The 15,664-nt window shown below is 36.7% G+C and overlaps 1 protein-coding gene across 1 annotated transcript in view; it reads left to right on the top strand.

The window, feature by feature from the left end:
* Positions 1-15,172, top strand: part of LOC132785990 (hemicentin-2) — a 71,841-nt gene extending 56,669 nt beyond the window's left edge. Inside the window, exons 4-8 of the mRNA XM_060792350.1 lie at positions 414-484; positions 7,275-7,435; positions 11,405-11,613; positions 12,208-12,313; positions 12,435-15,172. Of these exons, the coding sequence (XP_060648333.1) occupies positions 414-484; positions 7,275-7,435; positions 11,405-11,613; positions 12,208-12,313; positions 12,435-12,550 (663 nt within the window). The 3' untranslated portion in view covers positions 12,551-15,172. The remainder of the gene's footprint in view (positions 1-413; positions 485-7,274; positions 7,436-11,404; positions 11,614-12,207; positions 12,314-12,434) is intronic.
* The last annotated feature ends 492 nt before the right edge of the window (positions 15,173-15,664 follow it).

Consider the following 15,664-nt stretch of genomic DNA (forward strand, 5'->3'; position numbering starts at 1 on the left):
GTGGTAACTTTGGTATGCCTCCATTTGACTTTCTTCGATCCCGCTCCTTTTAAGCTACTTTAATTGTCACTTGTTGATTATAGACAGTACTTAGGAGCATTGAAATTACATTTTCGGTTACCCTTTTGGGCAAAATATTATATAGATTATATAAGAAATAGAAGTATATATATATTTTAGTTTCAGGCATCAACACATACTAATTGCAAGATTTACTGCTTTTTGAGAGCTTATTAATTTAATTTTCTATTAAGTTTCATAATACATCATACATTTACAATTTAACAGCTAGGTTTTAAGGTTTAGTTTTATATTCATGCTTCAATAACTCAATTATAACCGCATAAATTGTTATTATGTATTTTATTAAACTGCATTACTAGTAACTGACAACTGACTTTTGTTTGCCACAGGTTAAGCAGCTTGGCAACAAGTCCGTGTCCTGGATTCGACTTCGTGATGGACACATACTCACAGTTGACAGGTAAGACAACAAATGATACATATGTTATAGGAACTACTTTACATGCAATTAAAACGAAAATTAAATTTTATTGAGTGGCAATGAAATTTAATACAAAATAATTACTACTATTTAAAATACAGCAGAACTCATTTTTTGACGTTTTAACTCACTGTTAAATTTGTTATGCTAAAAACAAGACCCTTGCAAGTTGTAGCTTTTAACTGACAACAACTTTCTTTAAATGGTTTTTTTCTTAAGATGGAACTGAGATAACACATATTTATATATTTAATTAAGGATTGAGAGTCATCCCCATCTTTATAAAGTTAATATAAATAATAAGTTGCCCAGCGATACCAAGCATGGGCTGGTTGAACAGAGCAAAAAAAAATTTAATAAGACATTGCACAACTAAATAATAATATACTAATAGAAAAATGAAAAAATATATATGCATAGATAAATATTGTTGTGATAACTTTTTCACTACATTACAAATTACGTAATGGAGATTATTATAATTTCCACACAGAATGCGGCAGGGATTATAGCAAGCATAGTTTGTAAACGTGGAATAAAAAAGAGAATGAAAGTTTCTAGTGATCCTGACCGGAACAGCAAAATTAATTTGGGTTAATAGCCCCAAGAATCTATTTCATCATTAATTAGTGTCTGAATAAAAACATCACCCTGATGGGGTCTAGGAAGGAAGGTTTACAAAGTGTGTTCCAAAGAAAACAGGACTTTTTGTATCTACCGCTCCCTGGTTTCTCCATCTATATGTCGACTAGTGCGTTAGATTCTGCTGTCTTTATTGATTGTATAGTGAGAATTTCATGAAACGTTTCAATTGATGAAATAAGTTTATGGCGATGATTTCCTAGAATAGTGCATGAGTGGTTTTCACGTTTTCAATGTGGTCGTAAGAACACGAATGGCGATCAACATGTAGGCCAATCAAAATTCGTGGTCACCGAAAATTCCATAGAAATTCTGCGTGAATTCATCAATTCATCAGCCGAAACCACCTCTAAAATTGATGGAAATGGAATTGAACATCTCAAAAACATCGACGTATCGCCGTCCCTTCGATTGTCACTTGTGACCGATTATTTGACAAAAATCACATTTTAACTATTAACCACTCTACGAACTCACCTGAGAAGACAACGTGCGACTTCTTCCTTTTCGGAAAAATGCCCATGAAAGGAAAGCTTTATGCAGACGTAGATCCCAAAACACTCGTTTGACATACTTCTGGATCGTTCAAAAATCTGTATTGAAGAAAACTATTTTAAATAAAATAAATTAATTTTTCTGAAAAAAACACTTGATCCGTTTTTTTTGTAAAGTTCTGTTTTCTTTGAAACGCACTTCGTAGTAATACAAGTTTTTAACAGTAAGGTGGTAATAATATTAGGGCTCCAGTTAAAACTATGAAGAGAAATAATCAAAAATTGTTTCTGCACTTACTCAATTCTGTATTCCAGAAAGAGATCCATACATAGGACGAACCAGTGAGATATACAATGGATTAGTGATGTAGAGATCGTTGAATTCTTTCCATCAGCGATTTATGAATCCAAGAACAAACATGGCTTTTATTACAATGGATAGAATTTTAATTTTTTCTTTCACGGAATCTATTCGCTCTAATATAATTGTCAGCTTGTAGAGAACCGCTAAGGAATTCATAAGCTTTATTCCAATTAAGATTTAGCAAATTTACTATGCATCAAAATTGAAGATTATTAAGGTCCCTTTGCAACCTTTAGCTCGCAAGTTTGTCATTAAAAGTCTTAAGCTATGTCTGACTGACGTCATCAGGATACATGAGTACACGGGCATGCTCTATAACAGAAGGAAGATAATTTATAAACCAAGTGAACAAAAATTTCACTTTCGCAGGACTTGTTATTTTTGCACGCACATTAAGTTAGTTTTAAATCCTTGCCACTGAAGAAAATATAATAGCTGACGTTGCGATCAAAAATAAAATTATCTTATTCAATACGAAATAATTTTATATGGAAAGCAGAGTGCTGCTGTAGGGTCTTAGTTGCTTTGCTTGACAATCTAGTATATTTTGTAAATTAAAAGTAATAGTATATCGATATACTGAATATAGTCTTTGGTATACCTTAGTATTTTTCGAAAAGTTACTTTGGTATATTTCTAGAAAATATCGCACAGTTTTGCTTTTATTAAAAGTGGTTACCGGGTATCTCAACGACGAGCACACTCGATCGTGTCTTTCTTACTTGTTTTTAATTACCATCGACATTTAATTTAGCTTTCTGACGCTGCAGATGTACGGAGAAGATTCCATTAAATATTTAAAATCAATATTGATTTTATTTTTTGTATCTCTTAGATGACCAATCTGCACTTGAGCCTTGCCTCATGTTAAATAACTTTATTTTAATTGTATGTTAGTAAGTAATCATTATTGATCGTAAGCATTTAAGCATGTTTGAACGATAATCGGCTTAAGCAAAAATCTTCAATGTGAATTGATATTTTTTCCCTAGAAATTGGATGTTGGTCATAAGTTGCCCAAACGCTACGTTTAAATAAAACGACATATACGGAAGCAGCTGAACTAAAAGGTATATATAAAAAGATAGGTAAAAGCTTAAGCTGACAAAGAATACTCAGAAGCTACCTGACAAGACTGAGAAATCCTCTTGGAGTGAAAACAATTTACTTGAAAATGAATTAAGTGTGCCAAGTGGCAACATGTATTTCAATTTCAATCTGCGTGTCCAATAACAAGCTAACCATTTCGCCAGGTGGCTTTCTCTCTCAGAAAAGTTGCTTGCTGCCTGCTGACTGTGTCCTGTCCATATCGAATTTGTGTGTGTGCGTCTATGTGGCATGTGAAGCGTAAACTCAAGTCTTCAATTTCATTGCATTTTTGTGAAATTCTGCAAAACTTTACTTGAGAGTGTGTCGCATGCTCGTGTCTTCTTCTATTTTTATATATATTTTTTTCTCCAGACTCTGTGCTGTTTTAGCCAACGTTTGCCATTTGTGCTGTGGGATGAGGGTACAAACATTTCCAGCTTATTACTTTGATAGAAAAGTAAAACCAATGAACCTTTCACATTAGATAAGGCGACTGCCTGTTTGTCTGCCAAACGGATGAATGGCTGGCCCGAATGAATGACTGTCAACATAAGAAGAACTGCAGCTGCAAAGGTGTAGCGTACAATATAGTATTGGAGTTGAGCTTGACTCCGAAGATGCAGCAGGAGTGGCAGGTGGCAGGTGCACCTGCTGCTGTAGCTGAAGTTGAGGTTGAGGCTGAGACAAACAAAGTACCATTGAAATTAAGCCCAGATAGTGTCCTTACTGATTGCTTCCTGTATGCTAGCCATTGCAGTCTGCCTTCCTGCACAGCCACTTCCGTTGTCTTCTCGGTGCTCGCTGCTCGAAGCTCGGTCTCGTCGTGTCAGTTGATTGTGTCTCTCTGTGTGTGTGCGTATCCTTCGCAGCTCCAATGTCTTACGTCACATTTATCTAGAAAGTTTTCTTATTCAGACTCCCTAACGAAAGATGTCCTCGACATCAAACATACACACAATGGCAATAGATTTCAAAAACTTTTAGCTACTGCACGTTGCACTGTCCACTCCTCAAGTGGGGAACAACAGAATAGGGGCTTTGGGCAAGGGAATGTGTATTGTATAATAGCTCAAATGATGTGTTTACACTATCATATAAATGTCACATGCTTGGCGCCCTTTGTTTGCTGTCTGTTGGACGCAAAAGCAACCCTTTGTATTTATAGTCCCGCTCACACAATAGATTATTTCTGTTTGCACTTGGCCTCAAGTGCGGTCAAGACAGGACACATACAATGCTACAAACATCTCGCTTACGTCCTGTGGGTAGGGTAATTACGTCAGGTGTTGCTGCTGGTGTCAACTTGTTATCTATTATCTTTGCACTTGGGATGCGTGTCATTTATTACCAATGGGAGCACTTGCTATAATCAACCCTCAAATTTGACTTTGACGTCTACCCCCAAGGCTATAATCTCTCTTTGATTCGATTCGAATTGAACGGTTTACAATAAAATGTTGGGTTATTGGCAGATTGTTCAAAGCTTAAGTCAAAATTTAAAACTTAAATATTTAATTGTCCATGAAAATAGTGTCACTGCTCCTTCGTCAAATAAGCCACACAATTTAATACCACTGTTAGCTTCGGACGTTTCACTTCCTGACGATAACGTGCATTTAAAACCGGTCCATAACAATAGAAATATTTATAGGAAAATGAGGGGCAATGTTATGAAAATATGGAAAATAATGTGGTGAAAAAGTCAACAGAATAAAGCGAAACTTAAAATGAGATGAAAATTGTAAAGTAACTACAAAATCTGGATAAGAAATACGGCCAAAGCTTGGGAGTTGGTGTAAAAGTTGAATAGTGAACAATATGGAAGGCGGAGAGGTGTAGAGAAAGAGAGCAGTGCAAAGCATTGCAAAAAAAAAGGGAGCAAAGGAAATGGCAAAAGTCATAAAATGTCGAGTTTTACGAGTGCAAAACGCAAGGGTCTAATCTGGGTTTAGTATCAAAACTTGTTAGTGCAAAAGGAAAGTAGGGGTGGAAGTGGAAAATGGGAGAGGAGGGAGGAGGGAAGAGGGCAGCCAAAGAGGTCCTTTAATAAGCAATGTCAACGCATACATATGTGCGGGGGTCAGGCGGGGGAATGGGCTTGGTTTTTAGTTGCTGCACTTTTCTGCTGGAGACGGAAGCATTTTTGCACTTTGTGCAAATGGCAGAGGAAAATTTTGCAGCAAATGTCGTACAAAAATATCGCAACAATAACATTAAATGCAACTTATTTCAGCAACTCCGTTCCCTCTCTCTCTCGTTTTTTCTCTCTTGCCGCACTTATTTGCATGGCGTCACTTCCCACTGTTGTTATTGTTGTTGCAACATACACAACATTGTTGTCGACTCGCTGGGAACTCTTCCTGCCACCTCCCCTTCTGCCTTCTGCCACCATCGCTCGGTCACTAAAGGGGAAAGGAGGTTGAGCTGTTTAAATGCCGCAACTAAATAACTTTGAGTGTCCTTTGAGTGGCCATTAGCAACGGAGCTTAGCGCGTAAGTGGGCCTGTTTTTATTGCCACTACTGTTGCTGTTACTTTTTTGTTGCGGCCATTGCAGTTGCCTTGAAAAGATTTCCTCGTTGCAAATGAACAAGTTGAAATGTTACTCCCATCCCCATCTGAGCATAAATCTACCAGAATAGTCCTTGCATTTTACTTTGTTGAAGCTCTAATTACAAAAGATACATTCACTTATCCTATAAGAGATGAATAAGTCTAACTTATAAAAGGACTGTGAATATTTAATAATTGTATTTGCACGTATTCAAAAATATGACTTTAGTTATAATGTTTTCAATTATTTTTACACCCGATACTTGTAGGGTTGAAGACTATTATGACTTGATCCTTCAGTAAATATATGTAACAGGCAGAAGGAGGCAACTTCGACCCGATCCGATATGTATATTCTTATTAGCGACTAAAGACAATTTTAAAATGTTCTTTTGTATCAATATTAATATTAGTTAGACATCGATATCAGATAATTGATCGTGGTGTCAATATATAATTTTCGATAGTTCATAACTTAATGCGGTTTTCAATTTACACAATAGTCTATAAAACCAAGTGTATCTACTTCAATGATGCAAGGGTTTACACCAAAACTGCAAAGGCAATAGAAAGAAATCAAGCAAGTATTAGCAATTTAATCAATTATGCGACACTGGGCTCAATTAAAGAGGTATAAGTATATACAATTTATTTATTATTCATCAATTTACTCTTCTTAATTCTGCTTCACATCATAATAAGCAATTCGATCTGCAACGATCATATTCCTGTACAAAATGGTCAAATTGATCTTCTTGGCTATTTTCTTTAAATATTTTCTTCTCGGTCTATTTCCATTCATTTTTTACTTTGGTTTTTTTTTTAAGAATTGCAGAGCAAGTTAAAATAATTTTAAGGCGCAAAAATTACCAAGTGGAATAATCAACTGATTTTCATCGATATCGCACTTTTTTGGATAAATATACAAAAATATTAGTCAAAATACGGCCACCTTTAACATTTAATAATTTATTTAAAAATGCACAGCTACATTCATCTCAGAGACTATTATAACATAGAAAGAGCTAAAATTTAGTTGACAGCATTTGTGATGATTGCACTCAGATAAAATTGTATATCAAATTTTTGACACGCTCCCTTCCGTCTTCGCAAATCGAACAAAAATCAAATAGCATGAATAATTTTGTACCTAAAATCGCGATTTTCGACACATTCAATACTAACTACAGTATTTATGATGTATTTGTGTGCTTTTGTATTGCAAAAAAGCGTTCTGCAAACGGGTCTTAACTGCTTTGACTGAAAGTCTGGGATGTTTGGTACTCTATGGTACATTTTGAGTGTGGTACTCTAACAATATATAATATTAAATAAATCCTTTGGCATTATTAAGTATTTTTGCGATATATTAATTACGTATATTTTAAGAATAATACTGCACTGTTTTGCTCTTATTAAAATGGGTAGCAGGTATTTTACAGTCGAGCACATTCGAATGTAATTGCCTTGCTTGTTTATATACTAGTATATGTATATACAAGTTAGAAATTTATGTAGCGCAATTGATTATAATTAAATACTAAACTTATTATTATGAATTTTTCACTGCAATGTATATCCAATGGTTATATTAATATAATGTTTAATTTAATATAACTTTATTTTAGGGCTGTCTTCATTGCGGATCAGCGTTTCCTCGCACTCAAGCAGCCAGACAAGTACTGGACACTTCAGATTAAATATGTGCAGGCGCGCGATGCTGGCACCTACGAGTGTCAGGTCTCCACGGAGCCCAAAGTGAGCGCGCGTGTCCAGCTGCAAGTTGTTGGTAAGTCACGGTCAGGAGCAAGGATAAGGACGTGAATATGAGACTAGTCCTTGTACTGCAACATGGCCAGAGCCTTTGAAGTGCATGCAATTAATGCATAATGTCAAAGGTCAAGTGGCAGTAAATGGATACACACACACACACACGCATACACCCACACGCACACACAAACGAACACATAAATGAATAAGAAGCATGTATATGTGAAAAGTTTTTAGTCAGACAGCACAAGAGGGGGAAGAAGGGCATATTTGCATACGTGTAGAACTTTCATGCGGTCGCTTTGCTTTTGCTTTGGCAATTGCTCACAAAAATTGCATTGAAATTGTGGTTTTGCTGAATGTTCATTGAAAAACATCTGAAAACTCTTTCTGACCAGCATAAAGAAAAATTGTACTTCAGCTTTAGCAAAAGTTTTTTTTTAACGAGAAAACTTTTGTGTGTGTATTCTTAGTTGGTTTTGTTAAGGCTGAATTCTAGGTTGCTGGCCAAAACGAGTTAATTAAATTTCATATTTGCCCGCAAAATATACACACATCCAGAAATTACCTATTTGGACTACAAACTTCATTTGCCAATTATACTATTTTTGAACACACTAGATTGTTTTGGTGAATACGAAACATTAGCTGACCGGTCTTATAAATATCAAGAACTATAAGCTTCCTAGTATTATATTTCGTTTGCCAACTTGTTCGTAAGCTACTAGTTTTTGTGATGTTTAACAAATGCTGAAATTGAATAGAATTTCAAGCGAAAACTCTTGGATTTCTATGGCAGATAAGTAAATCAGTCTTAAGACCAGAGAGAATGTTTGGCATGCAGCTGGGTGGGAGGCGCCACCGCCTGTTGCGAGGAGAGCACAAACTCGATAAGGCGCTGCCAAAAAGTGATTTTCGCATATCCGGTTGAGCTAATTTGTATGCTAAGCACTCGTGTGTGCATGTGTCTCGTCTGTGTGTTTGTGTGCTCGTGCACATGTGTGGGTATTAGGCATGACAAAGAGCAAGACGGCACTGTAATGTTGAATAGCAAGAGGCGACAGTGACGTCCAACAGGTAGTCGACCGAATGAGAAACTTGTATGAAATGGTAACAAGGGGTTTGATTGAAGCAGGGGTGAGAAAGGCACAGCATGTCATGGAGGGGGTAAATTACGTATGCGCGGCCACAGTGTGCGTTAATCTAACGACAAGTTGAGGAATAAAGGATTTCAATGCGTTCGTTGCCAACGGAGAATTCGAATACAATAGATTTTTGGGCCCAGGGATATTTTTTGTCAGACGACGGCGGCGGCGGCCTGCAGGCGTTTTTCCATTTTTATTTTCGAGATTTTTCTTGGCCAGAAACAGCATAACCGTTATTTGCAGCCATTTGGCACACTGCGCCACCAACTCGAAGTCTCATGTCCAACTTTGGCTTTGTCTGTTGAAATGGTGTTGGGTTTGAGTTCTGAACTGAATCTGAAGCTGTCGCTGAAGCTAGAGCTGGTTATGGTGTTCACTTGGCTGCCATAACCATTATCGGCAGCACCTAGTTTCCCTTGCCTCCGCGGCTCCCCACCTCGAGCTCCATTGCTATTCCATTTTCAGCTTCCTTTTCTTTTCTCATTTTTGTGATTTTGTGCCCTGCCATGTAATTTGTATTTATTGCATCGTTTTGTCTGTGCAAACGACTAAAACTCCCTTTGCATGTTGTCGATTCTCGCCTCTCGCCCTCTCACCCTCCCCCCGCCTCCTCTGGAGCCCCTTTCGCAATGTCCTGCTGCCTGCTGCCTGCTCCATGGCATCGCTGTCCGATGCCAATGTATTTTATGTTAGGCTCTGCTTCTGCCTGATGCTTGATTTCTGAGCCCTCTTGGCCATTGCTCGTTGGGATAATGGGATCGTAGTTTTCGGTCAATTTGTTATGCCAATGCGTGCTTCCATGTCTCTAGAAATGTGTGTGTGTGTGTTGGTGTGTGTTTGGGTGTGAATGTGTATTTGTTTTCTTTGTTGTTGGTTAAAACGTCAGTTACTCTGGTTTTGGATCATTTACTTGATGTTTTGCTGCACAATGGTAGGAAACGTCAAAAGTGGCAAATGCTAATGACACGAACTGCTTCAGTTATAAGCTTAAATTCATGTTCATACATAAAGTATACAACAATATGCAGATCAAACAGTTGAGACACCAACGGTAGTAAAGCTGCACATTTTTAATCAATGTAATGCTTTAAATATACTTAAAAGCTTTCTTCCCAAAATAATCAATTTTCGCCCATTGTCAGTTCCACACATCCAGAATGAATGAATTTATTTTTTTCTGCATCATTGAACGACAAACTAGATTTGGTTTTATGAGATTTGTTTTCTGCTCGTCTCGTTTGATTTCGCTCTCCATCCCCTCACCTCATCCTTTGCTCTGCTCAATTCTCATTCATTTACAGGATTGAGCTCGGTTCGTCTGCTTATTTAATTTGCTGCTAATCTTGTACAGTCAAAGCCCATTTGTTTTTTTTGGATTTGGTTTTGGTGTGCGGTATTCGATGGTGGAAAGCAGCAGTCGATGGTTGGTTTTTCTTTTGGCGGGCGCTTTTACGTTTTATCTCGCCATCAAAAGTGACAATTTTGCTGAGATGTTTATACGCAGCCTCTGCACCCGGGCTGCACATTTGAAACTTAACTAATTTCCCTAAAAGCATTTTGCCATAAACCCAATTAATTTAAGTTGCCCTCATTTGTTTCACACTAATCCCCATCCACGTTTCCATTTCCTTTGTCCACTTGGCCGCATTCAGCTGAGAATTAGCTGAAATTGTGGTTACCGCATTGAAAACTTTTCGACTCCGCACTTAAAGTTTCTATGTGGTTTTATTTTATGTCATGCTATCTTGCACTTTTATAATTTGATCAAAACTCAACCTTGATTTGCTTGAACGGAATATTTTATAAATACCATACGAAAAAAATAATGCAAAGAATTATTTTCTCTATAAATTTTTGTCTTTTTCACCAACATACAAAAATGTTTCCAAATCCAATTTAAGCTGTCACCTAATACTAGCCTGAGTTTTTTGTTTTTTTGGCAAAATATTTGAAAATAAATCGAGTATAGTAACTGGGCGAGGGACCATGGTGACAGCGGTGGTGTCAAAGAGGTAGAAGCAAAATAGTAAGGGGCAAGGGTATTGGCTAATAACATTGCATACGCGTTTTGGTGCCGCGCGCATCGCGCATCCTTAGTCAAGCAACTGGAAAACTAACATGCACAACATGACGATTTTGACAAGCTGACACAGTTTGGTGTCAAACCAAAAGCGAAGAGGCTCACACACATGCACAATTGTGCTTTTACATAGAGACACATGCGCGCTGAAATTTTGTGCAGAGTTTTGTGTGTGTAACAGAAGGGAAAACTCGTCGTATACGTGATTTTGTCGAATTTGAAAGCGCACGTCGCACGTCGTACATCCAACATCGCACACTTCTGGCCAATGGAAGAGTGGGTCGAGTGATGTGAGAATGTGTGTGTGTGTGCGTGTGTGTGGCAACAATTTCAACTTTCGCCCATGTATTTTTTATAAAGGTTCTCGCATTTTGACACAACTTGTAACTTGTAAATTGTAACTGTAACTTGCAACTGACTGAGGCATACATAGTTCGTTATGCCAGCCAGTGCGTGTCTGCGGCGGCAAAGACAGCCAGCCAGCTGGCAGGGAGATGGAATCAGTAAGTGAAAAATTGAAAAGTGGATTTTGCTAGTGCCAAGCTCCGCTCCGCTCCTCTCCGATCCCTCCCGAAAAAGGTGCACAGATTTACGTGTGCGACGTGACTAGCAGCTGTTAATTCAATAGATTAGCGCCAATGTCACAATTTCACACAGACACGCGCTGCGTTTCTCGTCGAATTTCCCTTATCAACATCATCATTATCACCATCATCATCAGCATTACAATTATGAACATCATTATGTATGTATGTCTTTGCAGTTCCTCGAACCGAAATTCTGGGTGAGCCCGATCGCTATGTCAAGGCTGGCAGCAATGTCGTCCTACGATGCATTGTGCGTGGTGCCTTAGAGCCTCCGACGTTCATCATGTGGTACCATGGCGCCGAGCAGTTGGCCGCCGATTCGCGTCGCCATCGCACACAATTGGATCCGAATTTGCCAGAGGCGAGCGGCGAGGGACAGAGCACGGTGAGTCACTCCCCAATTGTTCCCTTGTTGATTTTAATTTAATTACACTTGATTTCGAATTGCGCCTCGCATTCGTTCGTGTGCCCACGTCCGTCTACCGTATCCTGTACGTTCTGTGCCAGGACACAGCACACAACACACAGCAGACAGCACACAGGACGCGTCAACTTCGCAAAATTATAATATTGTTTCATGCAAGTTTCATTTGCGAGGCATTTCAGTTACCAAATTGCCGGAAACGAAGTTCGTGCTGCGCCCAATAAAGTCCGGCAAAAGTCTTTCTGGCAAATATTCATAATGTCTGGCCATTGCAAACGTGTCACAGGCACACGATAAATATTTAGTTAATGTGCCACAGATACATATATACATATATATTGTAAATGAATATCTTCCTCACCCACTTACTCGATGTTCTTGTACTTGTTTATCTTTTGCCTCGAGTTCTGGAAAGTTGTTGGCTTTTTGGCAACATAACAACATAAAAAGCACTTTAGTTGACATTTTCTTCTTGTTCTCATTCTCTCTCTTTCGCTTTCTCTTTCTCGCCCATCATTTCTTCCTGCATATCTTGTGAACCTGACTGAATCGCAGATCGGCTCATTAATCATTGAGTCAGCCAAGAAGCGTGATACTGGCAATTACACTTGTAGCCCCTCAAACAGTCCCAGTGCAACTGTGACGCTCAACATAATAAATGGTAAGTTTATTAAATAGTATAACTTTACACAAAATTTCGATAAATTTATAGAAAGTGCATCACACACATGCCTTGTCTCCAATTCAATTAGATATTAAATTTGGATTATGTTTCGTTTTAGGGGAGTCCTCCGCCTCGGCGGTCACGTCATCGGCTCCTGTAACTCGGGCGTATACTTTATGTGTCCTGGGATTGCTGCTAAGTGTCATTGTCATCAGTGTCGGACACAGGACATGACATGTTGAGGCTGGGCAGAAAGAAAAGCTGATTTAATGGAATGGATGTGAATGGAAGCAGAGCCATTGGTTAAAGAAAAGTAAAACTACTCGGCCAACAAGATTAATAGATGCATTAAAAAAGACACAAAACACACAAGCAAATTGATAAGATTAATTTAAACACAAAATATATATATAATTAATATGCCATACGAAGTATAATCGAATACATGTTGTATGTTATGTGTAAGCTAGTTGGTTTTGTCTACTAGCTAAATTACTTAATAAGTAAATACAAGAAAATTCGGAGCAACTGAGATTAAAATGCAACATTTTCTCCACAACTTCGGAATTTTAAGCAACTCATGAAATTGCCAGTTCTGCGAGCTCTAAGCAACTAGTTGTTCAACTTTTGGACATAAGCAGTCAACGTGTTCAAGTGTCCAAGAATTCACATTTATCTGACTTTGCATTTTGTTGCAGTTCTGTGGGAAATGGAAAGTCCGAGAGGGAGTCCTCGTATGTTTACATAAATACATAACCGTAAATATTTATGCAGCATGAAATGAAATTGCATCAATATTCTTATCAACCTGTGCATAGTCGTTCTAGTTGTGTAACAAACTGAATCACAAATGAATTTTGGAATTGCAATAGAACGCAAGCAATTGGTCAACTGAAACAAATTGGAATTTCTAGATACCAAACTGAACATTTATGGTCGGAGTTCACACTCGCTATGCTGCATTAATTAAACAAAAATATTTCATTTATTTATGCCTGTTTATCTTTGGTATTTCATTTATGTCTGTTTCCATTTTATCCGGGCTTTATATTTATTATACCCCGTGAATTCTAGGGAAATATTTCAATCATTTTTGCTTTCTGATTCTAAAAATATGCAATCGATCAGATAATTTTGATGATTAAAATTCTTTTCGTTTCGATATATCTTTCGTCTATGACCTGTGAATATTATTACAATTTCTATCTACATTAATTACAAAATTCTAAAGTAAATAATTTTAAATTAATCAATTTTCATTTGCTAATTTGAAAACACATTTAAAGCATTATTCTCACTAAGTTCTTCCAGGTGGGGAAAGAATATATTTGCAAAATTTGTTTTGAGAGAAAATCTCATCAGTTTATCTGTAAGCATAGACGTAAGGCGTCAACTGTATATAATCGAAACAAGGATGTAAAATAATGAAATACGAAATTGTCAACAAATAAAATAGATAAAAAATATGATGTTCAAGCATTTGCCCATGGGCTGAGAGTATTAAAAATACTAATAAATTGCATTTAAAACAATATGAAAAGTAAAGGTAACCTAGTTGAATATAGTATAAATCTGTGTGTAAGCAAGCAGCAGTCGAAATGCACGAGTGCATGAATTTATTTACACACTTGTATCGATTTTAAATAATTAAATACATAAAAAACATACAACGTGGAATGCAACTACAAACAATGACAATGTCTGCTATAATAACAATTGCTGCTGGCCTTGTCTTTCATTTTGATTCGAATTCGTTTGATTTCCGCTCACAGTTGCAATTAAGTTGAAATCGAAAGGGTGAGAAAGAGAGCCAAATAAAAGCCAAATTGTTGACACAAATGTAATAAACAATAAACGCTTAATTGCAATTAGTTGCAGCGAATTAACTTAAAGTTCAATTAATCGAACGTGCATTGATTGCACTCAATATTAACGAAAAGCAAAACGATAAAGAATAAATATAATGCCAAATGGCGTCACACGGCGAACGTTCGAAATATGTACATACATAAAATATACATATATGTACATATGTATGAGTTACTTGTCGGTCATTAATAAAATCAACCACAATCACCGGAGAGAACATAAATGGAACAACACTGTGGTCAGCAGCCTGTGGCGCCTTGCAACATTTTTTAAATCCCATTCTGTCTCCTATGATAAACACGTATCAAATGTTTGCGGTCGTTGTGGTCTGCCAGCAATCCTTGAGCCAACCCTTCTCGACTATCAACACATTTATTTTGAACAGAGCAATTGGATTAATTAAACCCGTTTCCATTTAATACACACATACTCAAACACACACATATAGTTAACTATTTAAGCAGCATTCGTTGAAATGGTGAACAATGACGAAATTTAGAATTTAAGTGAATAGTGAAAATACTTCAAACGAAATCAAAATACATTTCTAAGCTCTTAAGTGTTTTTCATATGATTAATTACGAATACTTACCGACGTGACGTGAAAGGTAAGCTTAGTCACGTATTAAATTTAATTACAACTTTAATAATCGTACATTTAATAAGTATAATCAAAACTGACAATGAAATGAAAATCGAAAATCGGATAAAATCGTTTCATCAATAGCTAAAATGTTGAAAACCTTCTATGTAAATAAATGCCACAATACTACTATAGTACGAACGTAGCATGAGATTTATTTTAAATTCATATGCATAATTACACCTACACCTACACTATACATATACATACATATATACAATTATAGCAAAATTACCGTTAAGTACCAACTAATAACTACATACTTATATGGAAAACCCGAGCATAACACTATGTGAAACTCTCAACAGAGAAAATTTATTGCATCAAATAAATAATAATCCAAATAACTAAATCAACTTTTTTTCATTGAATCGCATGTGAACAAACATATTCTATGCAATTAATGGTAACTAAAAAAATGGAATGAAAGTGGATATTTTAAAATATAAATTTTCAGGAAGGATAAATTAAATAGTAATTAAAACCTCCGCTGAAAAATTAATTGCAAGGTCATGATCACTTAACAAAAAGGAGGCAAAAACCCCATGAATTTATGAAATTTTTATTTAAGTATTTTGTTTATTAAATAACTTATGATTAAGGAGGCAAATGTTTCAAAACTTATTTTTTTACACAGTTTACTTGTCCCCTACTGTATTATGCTCAGCCGTAATAAGATAACTTAAATATTTTCATGAAATTCGATAAATTTAGAGTTTCCTAACTATCAAAATGAAAGAGTTTTATTCACTCGTCTTCTGTATATAGTTTTGTTCAGCGTCAACAGCCAAAACGATAAAGCTATGTCCGCCTGTCTGTCAGTAGGAACACCTAGA

The sequence above is a fragment of the Drosophila nasuta genome, chromosome 2R (genome assembly GCF_023558535.2).
Source record: "Drosophila nasuta strain 15112-1781.00 chromosome 2R, ASM2355853v1, whole genome shotgun sequence".
Classification (NCBI taxonomy): domain Eukaryota; kingdom Metazoa; phylum Arthropoda; class Insecta; order Diptera; family Drosophilidae; genus Drosophila; species Drosophila nasuta.